We start from the raw sequence: 16,132 nt of genomic DNA, 5'->3' as shown, positions 1-16,132 counted from the left end.
TAGCTGGCAAAAATTTTTCCCATTCTGTAAGTTGTCTCTTCGTGCTCTTTGTTGTTTCCTTTGTTGTATGGAAGCTTTCTAATTTGATGTGATCTCATTTGTTGATGTTTGATGTTATTTCTTGTGCAACTGGAGTTGTGTTCATAAAGTCCCTGCCTATGCCTATGTCTTCATGAATTTTATTTTCATTATCCTCCAGTAGATTGTTTCTGTTTCAATATTTAGGTCTTTGATTAATTTTTATTTTACTATATGGTGGAAGATACGGACTTCAATCTAGCTTCAATCTTTTGCATGTTTTCCCAGCATCATTAGTTAAAGAAACTGTCTTTCCTCCAGCATATGATTTTGGCCCCTGTGTCAAAGATCAGATGACTGAATGTGACTGGGATTGTTTCTGCATACCATATTCTGTTCCACTGATCCATATATCTTTTTTTGTGCCAGTACTATGCTGTTTTTAATCACTGTAGCTTTGTAATATAGCTTGAAATCCAGGATTGTGATGTTTCTTATTTTGCTCTTTTGCCTAGGATTGCTTTTGCTATTTTGGGTCTATTCTGCTTCCATATAAATTTTAGGTTTGTTTTTCAGTTCTGTGAGGGATGTTGTTGGTATTTTGGTTGGGATGGTATGAAATCTTTTTGTCAGTTTTACAAATATGACCATTGTGACAATCTTGATTCTACCTATCCAGGAACAGTGGATTCTTTCCATTTTCTGAATTCTCTTTCATCTCCCTTTCCAATTATAGTTTTTATTATAGAGGTTCTTCATTTCCCTGTTATGTTAATTCCTAAGTCCTTAACTTTTCTTGAAGCTATTGTGAATGGTATTATTTTCCTAATTTCTCTCTTGATGTGTTCATTATTGGTGACTACACCAATAATAAAAAGATTATTTTTTATCCAGTAAATTTTCTTGGCATTCTTATCAAAAGTCAATTAAATGTAAGTAATGGTTTATTTCTGGTCTTTTTATTCTGTTGTATTTGTCTGTATGTCAGCCTTTATGTCAGTAACACACAGTCTTAATTACTATAGCTTTATAGTAAGTTTTTAAATTGGAAAGTACAAGTTGTCCAAATTTTTTTATTTTCAAACTTATTTAAGCTATTCTTAGACTCTTGGCATTTCTATGTGAGTTTTAGGATCAGCTTGTCAATTTCTTCAAAACAGGAAAATAAGTTTCTATTACATTGTATTTGTAGATCGTTATGAGGCATATTAAGGCTTCTGATTCATGAATATAGAATATCTTTTTATTCACTTCAGGGTTTATTTTAACAATGTGTACAGTTTTAGCTAACAAATCTTACACTTCTTTTGTTGAATTTATTTCTAAATATTTTTTGGTGCTAGTATATTTTGGTCTTCCAATTTCATTTTTGTTTTTTATTGCTAATATGTAGAAATACAGTTGATATTTGTATGATGACTTTATGTAATAGACCAAATACTCTATTAGTTCTAACAGTTTTTTGTGGATTTTCTATACCCAAAATTATGTCACCTTCAAATAGAGATAACTCTTTGCTTCTTTCTAATCTAGATGCCTTTTTAAAAGTTATTACCTAATAGCCCTGGCTAAACCTCCATTCCAATGTTGAGTAGAAGTGGTGAGAGCAGTGGGGTGAGGAAGTTGTTTTGTTTCTGATCTTGGTGAGGGGGAACATCTACTCTTTCACCATTAAGTATGATAGCAACAGTGGAGTGTTAATTAATGGCCTTTATACTGTTGAAGAAGCCCCTTTCAGTTCCTAGTTTGGGCACTCTTATGAAGAGTCAATTGAACCTAAGTAATGGTTTATTTCTGTTCTATATGTCAGCCTTATGTCAATAATTTGCAGTCTTAATTACTATAGCTTTATATAAGTTTTTAAATTGGGAAGTGCAAGTTCAACTTTTTTTTTCATTTTCAAATATATTTTAGTTATTCATAGACTCTTCCTAGACTCACTTATTTTTATCCTGAGTGTTAGGTTTGTTAAATGCTTTTTCTACATCTATTGAGATTTTCTTGATTTTATTTTCCCCTTTCAGCCTATTAGTAATGCACATACATTGATTGATTTTCAGATGTTGAACCACCCTTGCATTGCTGAGACAACTACTTAGTCATAGTGTACAATTTTTATAGAGTTCTAGATTCAGTTGCTAATATTTTGTGAAGATTTTTACATCAATATTCATAAGGAATATTGGTCCATAATTTTAATTTCTTGTGATGTTATTGTCTAACTTTAGTACTAGAGTAATACTGGCTTCATAGACTAATTTGAGATGTATTCTCTTCTACCTATTAGAAGTGTTTGTGAAGAATTGATGTCAAATATTATTTAAACATTTGGAGGTTGGGGATTTAGCTCAGTGGTGCTGCTGCCTGCCTCGCAAGCACAAGGTCCCAAGTTCAATCCCTGGTACCCAAAAAACAAAACAAACAAAGAAATATTATTTAAACATTTGGTAGAATTCACCAATGAAGTTATCTGGTCTGGGCTTTCCTTTGTGAAAAGTTTTAACATTATTATTATTATTTTTTTATTACTCTATTGACCTCTGTGATTGATATGTCTATTCAGATTTCTATTTCTTCCCTAGTCAACTTCTGTAGTTTGCATCTCTCCAGTAACCTGTATATTTAATTTACATTTTCTAATTTATTTGTGTATAATTTTCCATAATAGTACCTAAAAATCCTTATTATTCTGGTATGATTGATACTGATGTGACCTCTTTCATACTTGGATTTGGTGATTTGAAACTTCTTTTTATCAGGTTAACTACAGGTTTATTAATTTTCTTAGTCTTTTAAAAACCAAATTTAGTCTCAACTTTTCTCTACTGTTTTTCTATTTTCTATCATTATTTCTACTCTAAAACTTTCTCTTTCCTTTGTTTGCTTTTCTTTGTACACTGTATTGACACAGAAGTTCAGGTTATTACTTTTTAATGTAGGGACAGATCGCTATAAATTGTCCTCTAGGCACTGCTTTAACTGGGTCCCCCAAATTTTAGCATGTGATATTTTAATTTCCATACATCTCAAAGTATTTTCTAATTTCTACTGTGATTTTATTATTTGATCCATTGATCATTAAAAATTGTGTTGTTTAATTTCCAAATATTTGTAAATCCTCCAAATATCCTACGATTACTTAAATCTCATCCCATTAGGTTGAGAGAATGTACAGTGTATAATTTCAACCTTTTAAATTTATTGAGGCTTTTCTGGTTACATATATTCTGGTTGATGCTGCAGAAAAATGCTTTTTCTGCAGATGTGCATTTTGTTCAAGTATTCTATTTCCTTGCTGAATTCTGCTTAGTTCTATTCATTATTGAAAATAGACCCATCATCTCCAGTGGTTATAATTGAATTATTCATTTCTCCTTTTCTGTCCATTTTTGGTTCATGTGTTTTAGGGCTCTGTTATTAGGTGAGGATGTTGATATAATTGTTACGTCTTCTTGATACATTGATCCTTTTATTATTATGACATGGCCTTCTTTGCCTCTACTGAAAGTTTTTTTATTAAAATGTATTTTGTCTAATAGTATTGACACTCCAGGTCTTTTCTGACTACTATCTACGTTGAATATCTTTTCCTGTCCTTCTTCCTTTTATTTGTGTCTTTGAAACTAAATTATAGTCTTATAGGTAGCATTTGAGTCATGTTTGTTTGTTAATCGTACCACTAATTCTTTTTATTAAACTATTTAGTATATTTACATTAAGTGCAATTATGGATAAAGTAAGATCAATGTCTGCCATTTTAAATGTAAAATATTTCATAGTTTTCTTAAAAATTTCTGCCTAGTAATAAACACATCTAAGCTTCCCAGGGACAGTTTTTATGGACAGCTTTTATTCTTGCATATGGACAGTATTTTCTTGGTTCTTTGCATGTCTCATAATTTTTTAATGAAAAGTGAATACTTTTAATTATATAATATGGCAGCTCTACAGTTTAGGTGTCCCTTTCCCTTCTCAGGGTTTGTTGTGGTGGTCTGTAGCTGTGAATTTATTACCAATTATATGTGTCGATGAAGAAGAGATCATTAATATGAGTGGGTTGTGCTATTCTTACCTTAAATGTGTGTGTGTTGGGGAGTGCTTTCTCCTACCCCATTTCAACACTCACCATCTCTCACATACTCGCTTGCATGCAACCAGTTCCACCTATGAAAATTGTCTCAGTGGCCACTTAGAATTTTATTTTCTGTGATTTCATATTATGAGTTGACCCACCTGCTCCAGAATGTCCACATTTCTCTACAAAAATAAGAATAACAGTAGTTGGATAGTGAGCTGATCTTGTTTGTTTTAACATGGAAAAGTATTGTATAGAAACTTGCCTTTTAAAAATGTCTAGTTTTTTTTCACTGTTGCAAGGACTGTACCATTAAGTAGGTAAGGCTTGAACTGAAAAACATTGTTGCATTAGAATTGCATCATTGAGCAAAGCACCTTGATTTTGTTTCCCCCAACAGATGAGGAACACACCACTGAACACACACCAAACCACCATGTGCCTCAGCCCCCACAGGCAGTGTTCCCAGCATGTATTTGTGCAGCAGTGCTTCCCATCGTTCATTTGATGGAGGATGGGGAAGTGCGGGAAGATGGAGTAGCAGGTAAGGTTTTCACCAGGAAAACCACCAGGCACTTCTTAAGCGGTTCATCTGATGGAGAATAGCAAGTTTCTCTTGGACACATGACCTACTACATATTTAATTGTGTTAGGCACACATTATACTTGTGGATTTGTAGCATACCATCCAAACACTATCAGTTTCTCTACCTCCTTCTCCCACTACTATTATGACCAAAAAAGTGCATTTAAAATTGGGTCTAGCAACATTGTATGACCATAAAACAAAACAAAACTTATTTGGTCACAAGGAAATCAGTCGTTTTGACCACCTTAGAAACCCTAGCTATTAATTTGATACTACTAACGCTATCTTTCCTACTTTATTACTTTCCAGAGGTGCTAAGGAGAATAACTGCAAAATGAAATGAAAAACTATGGGTAAAGCTGAGTTTTATTTGTAGCAGACCAAATATTAATATTCCTAATGTTAAAAATAAATAATGATTTTTTAAAACCTCAATAGAAAAAATGGGGAAAGGATATAAACAAATCTACTGACCAACAACTGTACACAAAATTATTCTTTAAACAAAAATGAATTCTTACATTTCAGTTACAAAATTGGCAAGGATTATTTTAAATGAAAATACCCATAGTTGGTAAAATATAAAATTGGGTGTAAACATTATATAAGAGAGTTTCATAATATAGCTTGAACACAGAATTGGTTTCTAGCAATTTCCTAAAGAAATAATGAAAACTGTATAAAGACTTATAAAAGATAATATAAAATAACAAATATTTGGAAAGAATTTTAATACCCAACATCAGCCAATTAATCTTGTTAGCACCATGTAATAATATTCTACACACATTAGAAATCAGATTCTAAAATATTAATACAAAATGTATTCTTCATAATGCTAAGTAAAAGCCTTAGTATGAAACAATATTTTCTATATAGTATTTAAATATATTTTTATGTATAAGAAAGTACATACTCAAACTGTTATGGTTTCTACGCTTGACAGACTTCATAGTTTTCTTTTTCTCTGTGTATTTTCCTGTGTTCCCATGTTTCAAGTATTAAACTGCCTTCCTGGAGCAAAGAGTATTTTAAAAATATTGTAAAGATATTTTTTCAACCAATTTCAATTTAAGAAAAACCCACATCTATTTTATTTATGAAAGCTAGAACTTATACATTTCTTGTTCATGGTTTTGATTATATTGCTTTAAATTTTTGTTGTATAGTTAACTGCCAAATCAAAACAGTATCATTTATTCAAAACATAGGTTGAATGACAAATTCATGCTAAATTCTACACTCCCACCTTAGAAAACTAATGGAATTGGGGAACACTGTTCAGACTGATGATCATCTAGTACTGATTACTGTTCTCTTTGCCCAACTGCTTACTTGGCCTGGGCATTTCTGGCAAATTTAGGCTGACCACAATAGCCTTTATTTCTCACTAGGATGATTTATTCATGAGACTTCCTCTTAGAAATGGGAAAGAGATACTATAAGCATCTATGTGAACAGTAATGAACCATCTCTAATGCCTTTTTAACCAATATATTTTTTCAAAAGCCAAATAATTACTTTAGAAATTTACCTATACAATAAACAGTGAAATATAGGTTTAGCTTAATAAAAACTTACTAGTGGTAATATTGGGGTGGTTTCCACCACAAAGACAACTGAGTATATCCATATGCTTTCAAAATCAATGCTAATACCTAAAAACCATTTTACACTTTTTGCTTCCTTTACTTTACATGTAAAATGTTTAGATAGCAAAAACAAAAAACATATATCCACATTTCAATAGAAAGAAGAGTTTAGAGAACATTTTTAAGGCAAAAAGGAGAGACAAATTAAAAATTAGTAAATTGAATACTTTAATAGATTTCTCTCCTTCTTAAAATGAATGTTCAATTTCCTTTCTCTTCCCAAGTGAGTGCTGTGGCCCAGCAAGTCTTATGGAATTGTCTAATTGAAGATCCATCAACAGTTCTTCGGCATTTTCTGGAAAAACTGACCATCAGCAATAGACAAGTGAATTCCTCTTCCTTTAAAGCGTAACTATAAATGTGAACACTGTTAAAAAGAATAAAGGGACTTTCTAGTTCTTTGCATGTAGCATCAATGTCTCTGATACTTCACCAATAAGTGCTTTGTAAGTTGTGATATACATTAATGGCCTCCACTAAACAAAAAGCTAATTAATATTCCTGACCACCTTGTAATAAGACTGTGTCAGAAAACTACACTGATGATTAAAAACCACTTGTTCATACCTATGATATGGTCATATTCACTTAAAAATTAGGCTTATTTTCTGAAAAGTAAGGGTGAAACAGACTTCTGAATTTATTCTCTCTTGGCTTCACCTTATCTCCTTGACTCAAAATCTAGGAAACAGAATTATGAAATTAAATAAACTTGGTGTGTTTAGTAGTTTCTCAGGATAGGCCTTTGTTACATTCCCATCATACCTGTAACCCATGGCATATAGACTAAATATATAGTTTTCTAATGGTTTGCCTGTGACCTACAGAGGAAGGGTAAATTTGTCTTTTTTATTACTATTTTTAAAATGCACTTGTCTGACTACTGCTCAATTATATTGACATGTTGACTCTTAGGAAAAAGGTGTTCCAGATGATTTAAATATTAAGTGTCATATATACTATAAGTATAAATGTATTAGGATCATTATACTATACTGAAATGTTGAATATAATTGAAATTAACATTTGCGCAATAGAAAAAAAATCCCCCTAATGTTCGAGAAATTGATTTTATGTCCTACAGCCTGGTACCTGAATGAGTCCTTAAAAATTCTGCTCTTCTTTCAGGATGAGTTAATGTACATGCTGCGCAAACTCCTCCTAAATATTGGAGACTTTCCTGCTCAGACATCTCACATCCTATTCAACTACCTGGTGAGTTTCAGCACCCAATAGATTATAAACATTCATTGCCAATAAGAAGCAAGCATACAAGAAAAAGTTCTTATATTTTTTTCAATAAATCTCCATTGATTGTGTGACTGAAGTGAATCACGGTCAGCTAAAGTCACCACTGTTAGTATGGGGAAGACCCCTCCTGCCACAAACCTTATTGTATGATGGATTCTCAGTAAATGTAAGTGTCCTTGATCTTCCTCCACATTATACAACTTCCTTATGTTGGTTCACGTCATTTTTCATTATTTTCCCCTTTTCCTACTTGGTCGTTTAAAGCACACACGTGCCAGTATTTCTCTAGATAGAAAAATATTTGTGTGTGTATTTTTCCCTGCCAACTATCTGTGCTTTAGCCTGTCCTGAAACTCCTTCTTCATCCCTCCAGGATCTTTACCAATTTTCTTCACATTCTACTCCTTACTCTACAAATAAATATGCAGGAGTTTGAGGTACAGTGATTATTCTTTGAAACTGCACCTTAATCCAGGCAGACAGATAGAAAATTAATGTTGCTCTAGGGCAAAGTCCTTCCTTCTTTCTCCCTTACTATTGTCAGGGATATAGTTACCTCTGTGCATACGCATCCACAGCAGGGTGATAAATTTAACTCACATTACAGCTCCAGTGTGCAGAGAACATTTGTATTTCCTTTCTCTTGTCTGAGACGAATTTGGTCTTACTTTGGAGGGCCCACTTGCGGGCTGGAAAGGGACATAATATAAATAAGTGTCCAATCTTTTTAAATTGAAACTGATACAAAAATATAAACAGTACTTCTGCGTAGTATTTAGCTTTTCTTGGATCTAAATGCTTAGCCTTCAGGAATCTTCCTCCCTCCCACTGACTTCTTTTCTTAGAGCTATGTGGATTCGAGGACCAAAAGACTTTTCTTCGTGATCTGTCCCCTGTGCTTCTCATCTGCCCCATCAATGAGACAGTGCTCTTCAGGCTGCTGGATACCTGGCTGTCAAAAACTGAAGCCCTGGGCAGCTGTAACCTGAGGCCTGTGTGCTCCAAATGGAGTTTGTTGAGTCCCCCAACCTCACCTCAGCTCTGGCTGGCGCTGTAGACTCCCCAGACTCCTCTGTGACCCCAGATGGCTCTGGCACAGGAAGTTCCCTGGTTGGTGCCTCCTGCTCAGGGACAGCAGCACAGTGACAGCAGCCTATGGCATTTCCATCTGGGAAGCTCTCCAGTCAAATATTCCACCACTCCTCAGTCCTGTCTATGTCCCACAAAAGCCAAAGGTAGATTAACAAAGCTAAGTGTAAGGGCCTCCCTCAGTCTAAGTCTGAGCACTACCAGGTTTATGTTGCATCCACATTGTTCTGGAGAGGTTCTGAGGCAAGCTCATGGCAGCAACCCAAACATGGATTTCAGTGTTACCCTTACTTTCATATATACCAGTCATTTCCCAGGTCTCTTGATAGCGGAAAAGCTTACCTGGACCATCTTCTGTCCTTTTGCCTGTGACAAGCAGATGAACATATTATTCCCCTTCTCCTGTTTTCCTTCTGTCAATGCCAAATAAGCCTTAAATTTGGACATATATCCTCCCAACTAGTTAATTGGTAAGCTAATAGAGAAAAGGATTGGCTACACTTTGACCTTGCTGTAAAATCTTATTTTGCATGAACATAAATTCCTGTCTTTGTATTTCTGTCCAATTCCCCCACAGTTCCAGCCAGATGGATGCTTTGGCTGGAGTAGGGAAGAAACCTTGTACTTGTACAGAGAAGAGACAAGGTCACTTTTAAACGATTGCCCACATGATGGATCTTTTTTTTTTTTTCTCGTGGCTAGTATCTTATAGATGGTGGGAATGGTTAGAACATCGACTCATCACTTCTAGCCTCCTTTAGGGACATGTCAAGCTACTGTTTAACTTGACCTAGTAATCATCAGGGCAGCTACTCTGTGGGCGTGAAAAGACTTTTGAAGAGGTTTGATGTCCAGAGAGTTTTAAGGAAAATCCCCAGCTTACAAATATGCACCAAGTCTTCTTGAGCTCATCTACCATCTCAGTCACCATTGTCCCCCTGTGATAAGGAAGGCCCACCCCACTATCTCAGGTATCTGTCCCCTGGGCGCACTGGCAGTCATTAGGACAGAGTCTGAAGGGCATCTCAGCTTTAAGGAAGCCACATTTTTTATTGAGGCACTTTAAACTCATTGCGCTTCCCACCTTCTCCATCTTTTATAGATTTCTGCTCAAGGTGAGGTTTGGTTCTCAGGGTGTTCAGTGTTTAGAACCACCAGAGCAGATTTGCTTAGTCACGTGGATCCTTTTGGTGTAATGAGAAAGTTGTCCAGGACTACCAAATTTTTCAAGAAAAAAATAACTAAAATCTACAGAAAAAAAGTTTACATTATTTCTTTATGATTTTGTTGTGTACTACTGAGTAAGGTAATCAAAAATTATTTCATCAAATATTAGTCCTCAACTCATTTCAATATATATAATATTTAATGTATTCCACCTTCTATTTTAAAAAGAATTTACATAGGGAAGGGTGGAGGGGGTGAAGGGAGGGCTAGGAATGGGGAAAAAATAAGAACCAAGATGCATTATATAAAAGGTACAATTCCCAATGAGAAATGTAATTGTGTTGTATACCTACCATGTACCAATAAAAGAATTTAATACAAAAAAAAAAAGAATTTACAAAAAGACATTTTAAATGTCAGCTTTGAAATGTGCAAAAGGTCATATTTTTCAAAATTATTTTAGAAAACACACAAGAATATCGAGTTCACTAATTGGCCAAGTAGAGCATTCTTAGGGAGATTATTAGATATATGACACTATTTACAACAAATGGTGTTTAAGGAAACATCACATACAGATTTTAATTTTGGATGCCCTATACCTGAGCTACCAGGTGATATATCTGGAAAAATGATCTTCTGCCTAAATATTAATCAGACACACAAGCTTAAATATTGCATGATTTCTTTTATATGAGAAATTCAAAAAATACACATATATAGGGGGAGCAAAATAGAAGATAGATAAATAGGAAGCAGGGAGAAGTTCAAATATCTCCCCAAATTATCTATCCTGTTGTTTCAAAAGTATTTTAAGATAAATGCCAATTTGTTTCATTTACTAGTTTTCTTCATTCATTGAAAACAAAGTTTTGTCCTTTTATATGTTTGTTTCTTCTTTGTAGGACAGAAATATTTTTATAACTTGTACTCTGAGTAATATTTTGACCATTCTTTTAAGGTCATGATACACAGTATATTAATAAAATTGACACACACAGACACACACACACACACATATATATAATATATATTTGGTCAGCTTTTCAGTTACACTCCTTCCTGATAACTGCCATTGAAAGTGTTAGAGAAGCATTTGAGCAGAGAATATGAAAAGGCAAGATGATTTAATTTCAAAAGGTGAAGGGAAGGAGGAAGGAAAAGGGGAAGTAAAAAGATTTAAGATGCGTCATGTACATATATTAAATATTAACAATGAAAGTAAACACTATATGCCGTAAACAGGAACTAAAAGTAATAACAATAACGATGAAAATGGGGAAAGGGGATCTAGAGATGAAGAGAGGGAGGTGGGTAGGGAGGGGAAGGGGAATGGGAATAAAAAAGAATCGAGATGTGTTATGTACATGTACCTACTCCCTAAAATGGATGTAAACCTCATGCGCTGCAAATATGTACTAGAACAAAAAGGCAAGAGAATGCGTATGTGAACTCGGGATTACTGTGGCTTTGTGAACCCTGCTTGTTCTGACTTTCAGGTGGGATTAATAATGTACTTCGTGCGGACCCCCTGTGAATGGGGGATGGATGCCATCTCGGCCACTCTGACTTTCCTGTGGGAGGTGGTCGGGTACGTGGAGGGCCTCTTCTTTAAGGACCTCAAGCAGACGATGAAGAAGGAGCAATGTGAAGTGAAGCTCCTGGTGACTGCTTCCATGCCAGGTAATCCTCTATTACTTTCAGATGACGTAACTTAAAAAAAATTATAAATAACCCTTTGAAAGACCACGAGGCTCTTTCGTTCATGAAAAAATTTTCAGAGTTCTAAACTAGTATTGAGTGCATCAAAGAATTTTTGTTTAGAACAATCAGAAGAAATATAATAGAGCCTTTAGAAATCCGCAGTTGCCAGATGAAAAGGGAGACAGCAGAACTGAGGTCCGTGTGAATCAGTCTTTGATGGGCTGCCAAGGTTAAAGATTTATTTAAGTCTGTCACGGAGGGCTAGCTGAACTGAAAGTGTTTTTGAGTGAATTTTTGGCTCCGCAAGGAGAATGATATTGTTTGTATGACATGGACCCCAGTCCTTTGTAAACTCAGTGAGAGACGGCTTTATGAAAAATTGGGAGAGAAAAGCAGGAAGAGGGAGAATTACAAAAGAACACAAAGTGTGATATAACCCTCCATGCAGTTCATATTCTTTTCACATAGCCTGTTTGTCCTTGAGATGAATATTTTACCAAGCCTTCATCCTCAGTCAGTTACTATGAAAACAGAAGATGATACATGGATTGAAATAGAGAAAGGCAAAATAAGGGACACAGACCTGGCAACAAAGAAACAGGTGTTAAAATCATCACTGCCATTTATTGGCCATGTAACTAACATTAGCTGTGAAAAAGAACATTTTTCCAAGCTTTCTTTGCTCATGTATAAAATATGAATATGATTCATACTTCATATCACAAGGAATAAATGAGGTTAAGTATATAAAAAGCTTGTTGTCATATGTGATTCATGATAAACAGTCAATAAATGATAGTTGTATATCTATATGTTTTGTAGATTATCCAAAATATTAGCCAGTTTTTATTATAGCAAAGAAACTCATATTGTCACTCATGTACTTAAAACAACTCATTAAAAAATAAAGGTATATCATAATCTCCACAAAGGTTTATAACTAATGGATAAAGGGAAATAAATGGAATACAGAAAGTGTATATCTAAACAGCTTCTCTGGTACTTGTTTTGGTTTTGCGAATATCTCTGTTTATATTTTCTCAACTGTCACTGCCTGGTCATCTCATTTAACAGACCGGGATGTATTATTTCTGACAATGCCTGCAGTGTGAATTTTGACTGTTCCACTAAATACAGTAAATGTATGTCTTTGGATAAGTTACTCAATCTCTCTGTTTCCTTATTTGTAAGATGAAAATAATATTCATGTCATAGGTTTGCTGTGAGATCTAAATAAAATTATGCATGTAAAGGGTAGATAACACCATTGGGAACTCTGTAAAATGGTAGCTTTAATTGTTTAATGTGAAATACTTAAAATCTAATGTTAAAAATCTAATGTTAAAATGTGCAGTTAGTTCATACACATCTCACATTAAGCAACAATAAAATGCCATTCGGCTTATTGATATTATTTTAATATTTTATGCTTCAAATGCAAACTTTCTTACAGTGGAATCTATTTGTTATGATTTTCACTTTCTATAGGTACCAAAACCTTGGTAGTTCATGGACAGAATGAGTGTGATATCCCAACTCAGCTACCAGTCCACGAAGATACTCAGTTTGAAGCCCTGTTGAAGGTAGGAATGACTTTTGACAGAAATAACTTTTTATGCACAATGCCTATGGCCACCCCTGTAAGCAACCATTTTAGGTTAAATGGCATTTTTCTATCTTCAGTGAAATGTGTGTAGTCCTTTATTCCTAGAGAATTTGTTCCACTATTACGCACTTAAGTAATTTTTTCCACTTCCACTGGTATTGTTAGCTTTTTGTTAAAGTAGGCACAATCAAGGAGATTCTGACAGCAGCAGAGCCCTCTAATGTTATTCCTGACCCCCCTGGAATGCTGTGGATTTCAGCTCATGAGCTTCTGAACATCATGATGGTCCTGGGGGTGCCCTGAGATTTCCCACTGGTGATGTTGGGGTAAACTTAAGCTGTCAGCTAATGATCCACACCAGAAACCCTTTTTGTGGGAACCGCTTGTATCTGTATAGTCTTAACCTGTCCTATGGCACACATGCCACAGCAGGCTGTTTGTATCATTGAAAGCTCTAAAAGGTTTGCCATCACACTGATTTAGGATAAATCAGATGAGTAAGAAAACATTTTCTGATAGTTATGGCAATAATTCCCCTCAAAATAAATGCAATCATTACTACTACAAGCTTCACCCAGACATCTCCAAAGAATATCTAAGCTGGTGAAGCAACTCAACAACCACTCCATTGGTCTACTCACACCAAAGGATAGGATGGATGAATGACACAGCACCTTCAAAGCCTGGCTCTACCATAGCCAGTGTGACCGAAACAAATCATAGGACTTCTCTTGTCTCAGTTTTATCCTACAGTACTGAGATACTAGCTCAGGTTATACAAGTTATCTACATGCAAAGCACTTATCCTAGAGTGCAGTATATAACAAGTTCTCAATGCACTGTAGTTTGGATTATCCTTGATGCTGTTCCTAAACACACTTTTTCCTGATATTGAGACCAGTAGGTGCCACTGTGCCTCCAAAGACCATTACTCTGTCCAAATTACAATTGTGCATCTTTAGGTACTATGAGAGCAGATAATTTATATCACCAGTCTTTATCACAGCATTTTTGGTAATTCTAAGAATATATATCCTCATGTACATGTACATATAAAATATGTAAGATACAAATATATATAAAAGCCTTGTAAGAAATTACATTGTTGTTTCAATATTTGTATCTTTCAGCTTACCACCAAGCAAGTATGGGTTTGTGTGTGTTTGTGGTACTGAGGATTAAACTCAAGTCTTTGCACAAAACTATATCCCCCACCCCTTTTTTAAAATTTGTATTTCAAGACAAGATCTTGCTAAGTTTCCCAGGCTGACTTTGAACTTATAATCCTCCTGCCTCATCTTCCCTCAAGTAATATGTTCTTGAAAAATATTTATTAATATTTATTCTCATTTTAGGAGTGTCTGGAGTTTTTCAACATTCCAGAATCCCAGTCAACACATTATTTCCTCATGGATAAACGATGGAACCTTATCCACTACAATAAGGTGAGGCTGAAATGGTGATGGGCATGTTGGGTTGTATCAAAGGCTCATCAAGGCTTCCCCGAGAGCAGCTCACAATCAAGAGGCCTCCTTGTCTAGCGGTTAAGAGCATGCCCAGTTGGGTCTGGATGACTTTGAACTATAATTACTCTACCTTTTTGCCCTTCAGTGTGTTTTTCCAGAAAGCGAAGGTGATGATAAGAGCATGTGTTAAAGTACTCATGATAATTGAAGGGGATAAGCAAAAAAAAAGGCACCCAGTTTTCATCATTATCATCAAAGTGAAAAATTAGGTTGCCCTTTGTGTGTATATTTGGAATTGTAATGCTCTTGTGCCTCTTTTTTCTACTGTGTTACATGTGACCATGGTGACTTAATTTATGAGCAAAAGGGAGCCTCTGGATGACCCCTGGCATTACTTCACAAGACCTTCTTGTGCTCAAGTGTTGTGTGTTACACTGTCTTTGGCTCCATTGCTCCTGACCTCATGCAGAGGAGTATGAGGGAAGGAGTGCCCAGCCGGGCGGACTAAAGCTTTCCCAAGGAGGATGTTCACCATCTCTGAGTTTTTATAGAATTGAGGAGCATAAACGTAGTTAAGAATCAAAATCATTTGAAAATAAAATTCTTGTTTGTCTGACCTTTGGGTAAAGAGGAAATGAGAATAAAATTTAACCATTTAAACTTTTATTTTGTCTCTTTGTGTATTCCACCACAGACCTACGTTCGAGATATTTACCCCTTCCGGAGGTCAGTATCCCCACAGCTGAACCTTGTACATATGCATCCAGAGAAGGGACAGGAGCTCATTCAGAAACAGGTATCTGAACACTCAATTTTATTCCATTTCATGTCATTGAGATAGACAATCCATAAATATGTTGCCAATCCTGAGATTGTGTCATTCCATTATGGTTCTCTCTGGAGAGAGTGAATAACTGGCCTTGCTCAATAGACTTTTGCCAAAAATAATGTGTGTTTTATATATAAATTGCATCATGTGATACAGCCATTAAGAAAAAAATCAGGCTGGGGATTTAGCTCAAAAGAAAAAAAAATCACGTGGAAAATGCTATGATGAATCATTGGATTTAAACAATAGAAATCCTCTATTTACTCACTAATTTCAAAGGATGGATTTTCATTTCACATTTTTGTAAAACAGGATTGGAGGGAAGTACACAAAATGTAGCTATCATATGGTTGTCCCAGAGGTCTGCACCAGCTGGAAAAAAAGTAAAGCAGTTGATGTCCTTGAAAAAGCATTGAACCCCAGTTCTGCTACTGACCAGGGACTTGACTTGGTTATGAATCTGACCTTAATAAAACAGGAACAGACATGATCAGGCGTTGGTTTAGGAGTGAAGATCAGAAGGATGTTCAAATGTTAATCTAAAATCAGGCTTTGATCTTAAGGAAAGTCACTAGTCTATATGCAAAATATAGCTTTAGTACACAGTTCTAAAGTTGATACAATTTTAGTGTTGCCCTCGTATTACCTTTATTTTTGAAGAAGATTACCTGAAGAAGAATTTCATG

The 16,132-nt window shown here is 35.1% G+C and overlaps 1 protein-coding gene across 11 annotated transcripts in view; it reads left to right on the top strand.

The window, feature by feature from the left end:
• Nucleotides 1-16,132, top strand: part of Unc80 (unc-80 subunit of NALCN channel complex) — a 219,931-nt gene that overhangs the window by 143,888 nt on the left and 59,911 nt on the right. For all 11 annotated transcript variants that reach the window (XR_015449083.1, XM_013074516.3, XM_087205796.1 and 8 more), the window contains 7 exons: nucleotides 4,494-4,637; nucleotides 6,559-6,659; nucleotides 7,463-7,549; nucleotides 11,341-11,524; nucleotides 13,034-13,128; nucleotides 14,507-14,596; nucleotides 15,312-15,413. Coding sequence is in view for 10 of the 11 variants with exons in the window: in XM_013074516.3 (XP_012929970.1) it covers nucleotides 4,494-4,637; nucleotides 6,559-6,659; nucleotides 7,463-7,549; nucleotides 11,341-11,524; nucleotides 13,034-13,128; nucleotides 14,507-14,596; nucleotides 15,312-15,413 (803 nt within the window). In the remaining variant the exon portion in view is untranslated. The remainder of the gene's footprint in view (nucleotides 1-4,493; nucleotides 4,638-6,558; nucleotides 6,660-7,462; nucleotides 7,550-11,340; nucleotides 11,525-13,033; nucleotides 13,129-14,506; nucleotides 14,597-15,311; nucleotides 15,414-16,132) is intronic.

Source organism: Heterocephalus glaber, unplaced genomic scaffold (genome assembly GCF_053883595.1).
Source record: "Heterocephalus glaber isolate CG9 unplaced genomic scaffold, H.glaber_assembly_v1.0 deba00000621, whole genome shotgun sequence".
NCBI classification, from domain to species: domain Eukaryota; kingdom Metazoa; phylum Chordata; class Mammalia; order Rodentia; family Bathyergidae; genus Heterocephalus; species Heterocephalus glaber.
This window is presented reverse-complemented; position numbering and strand designations above follow the sequence as displayed.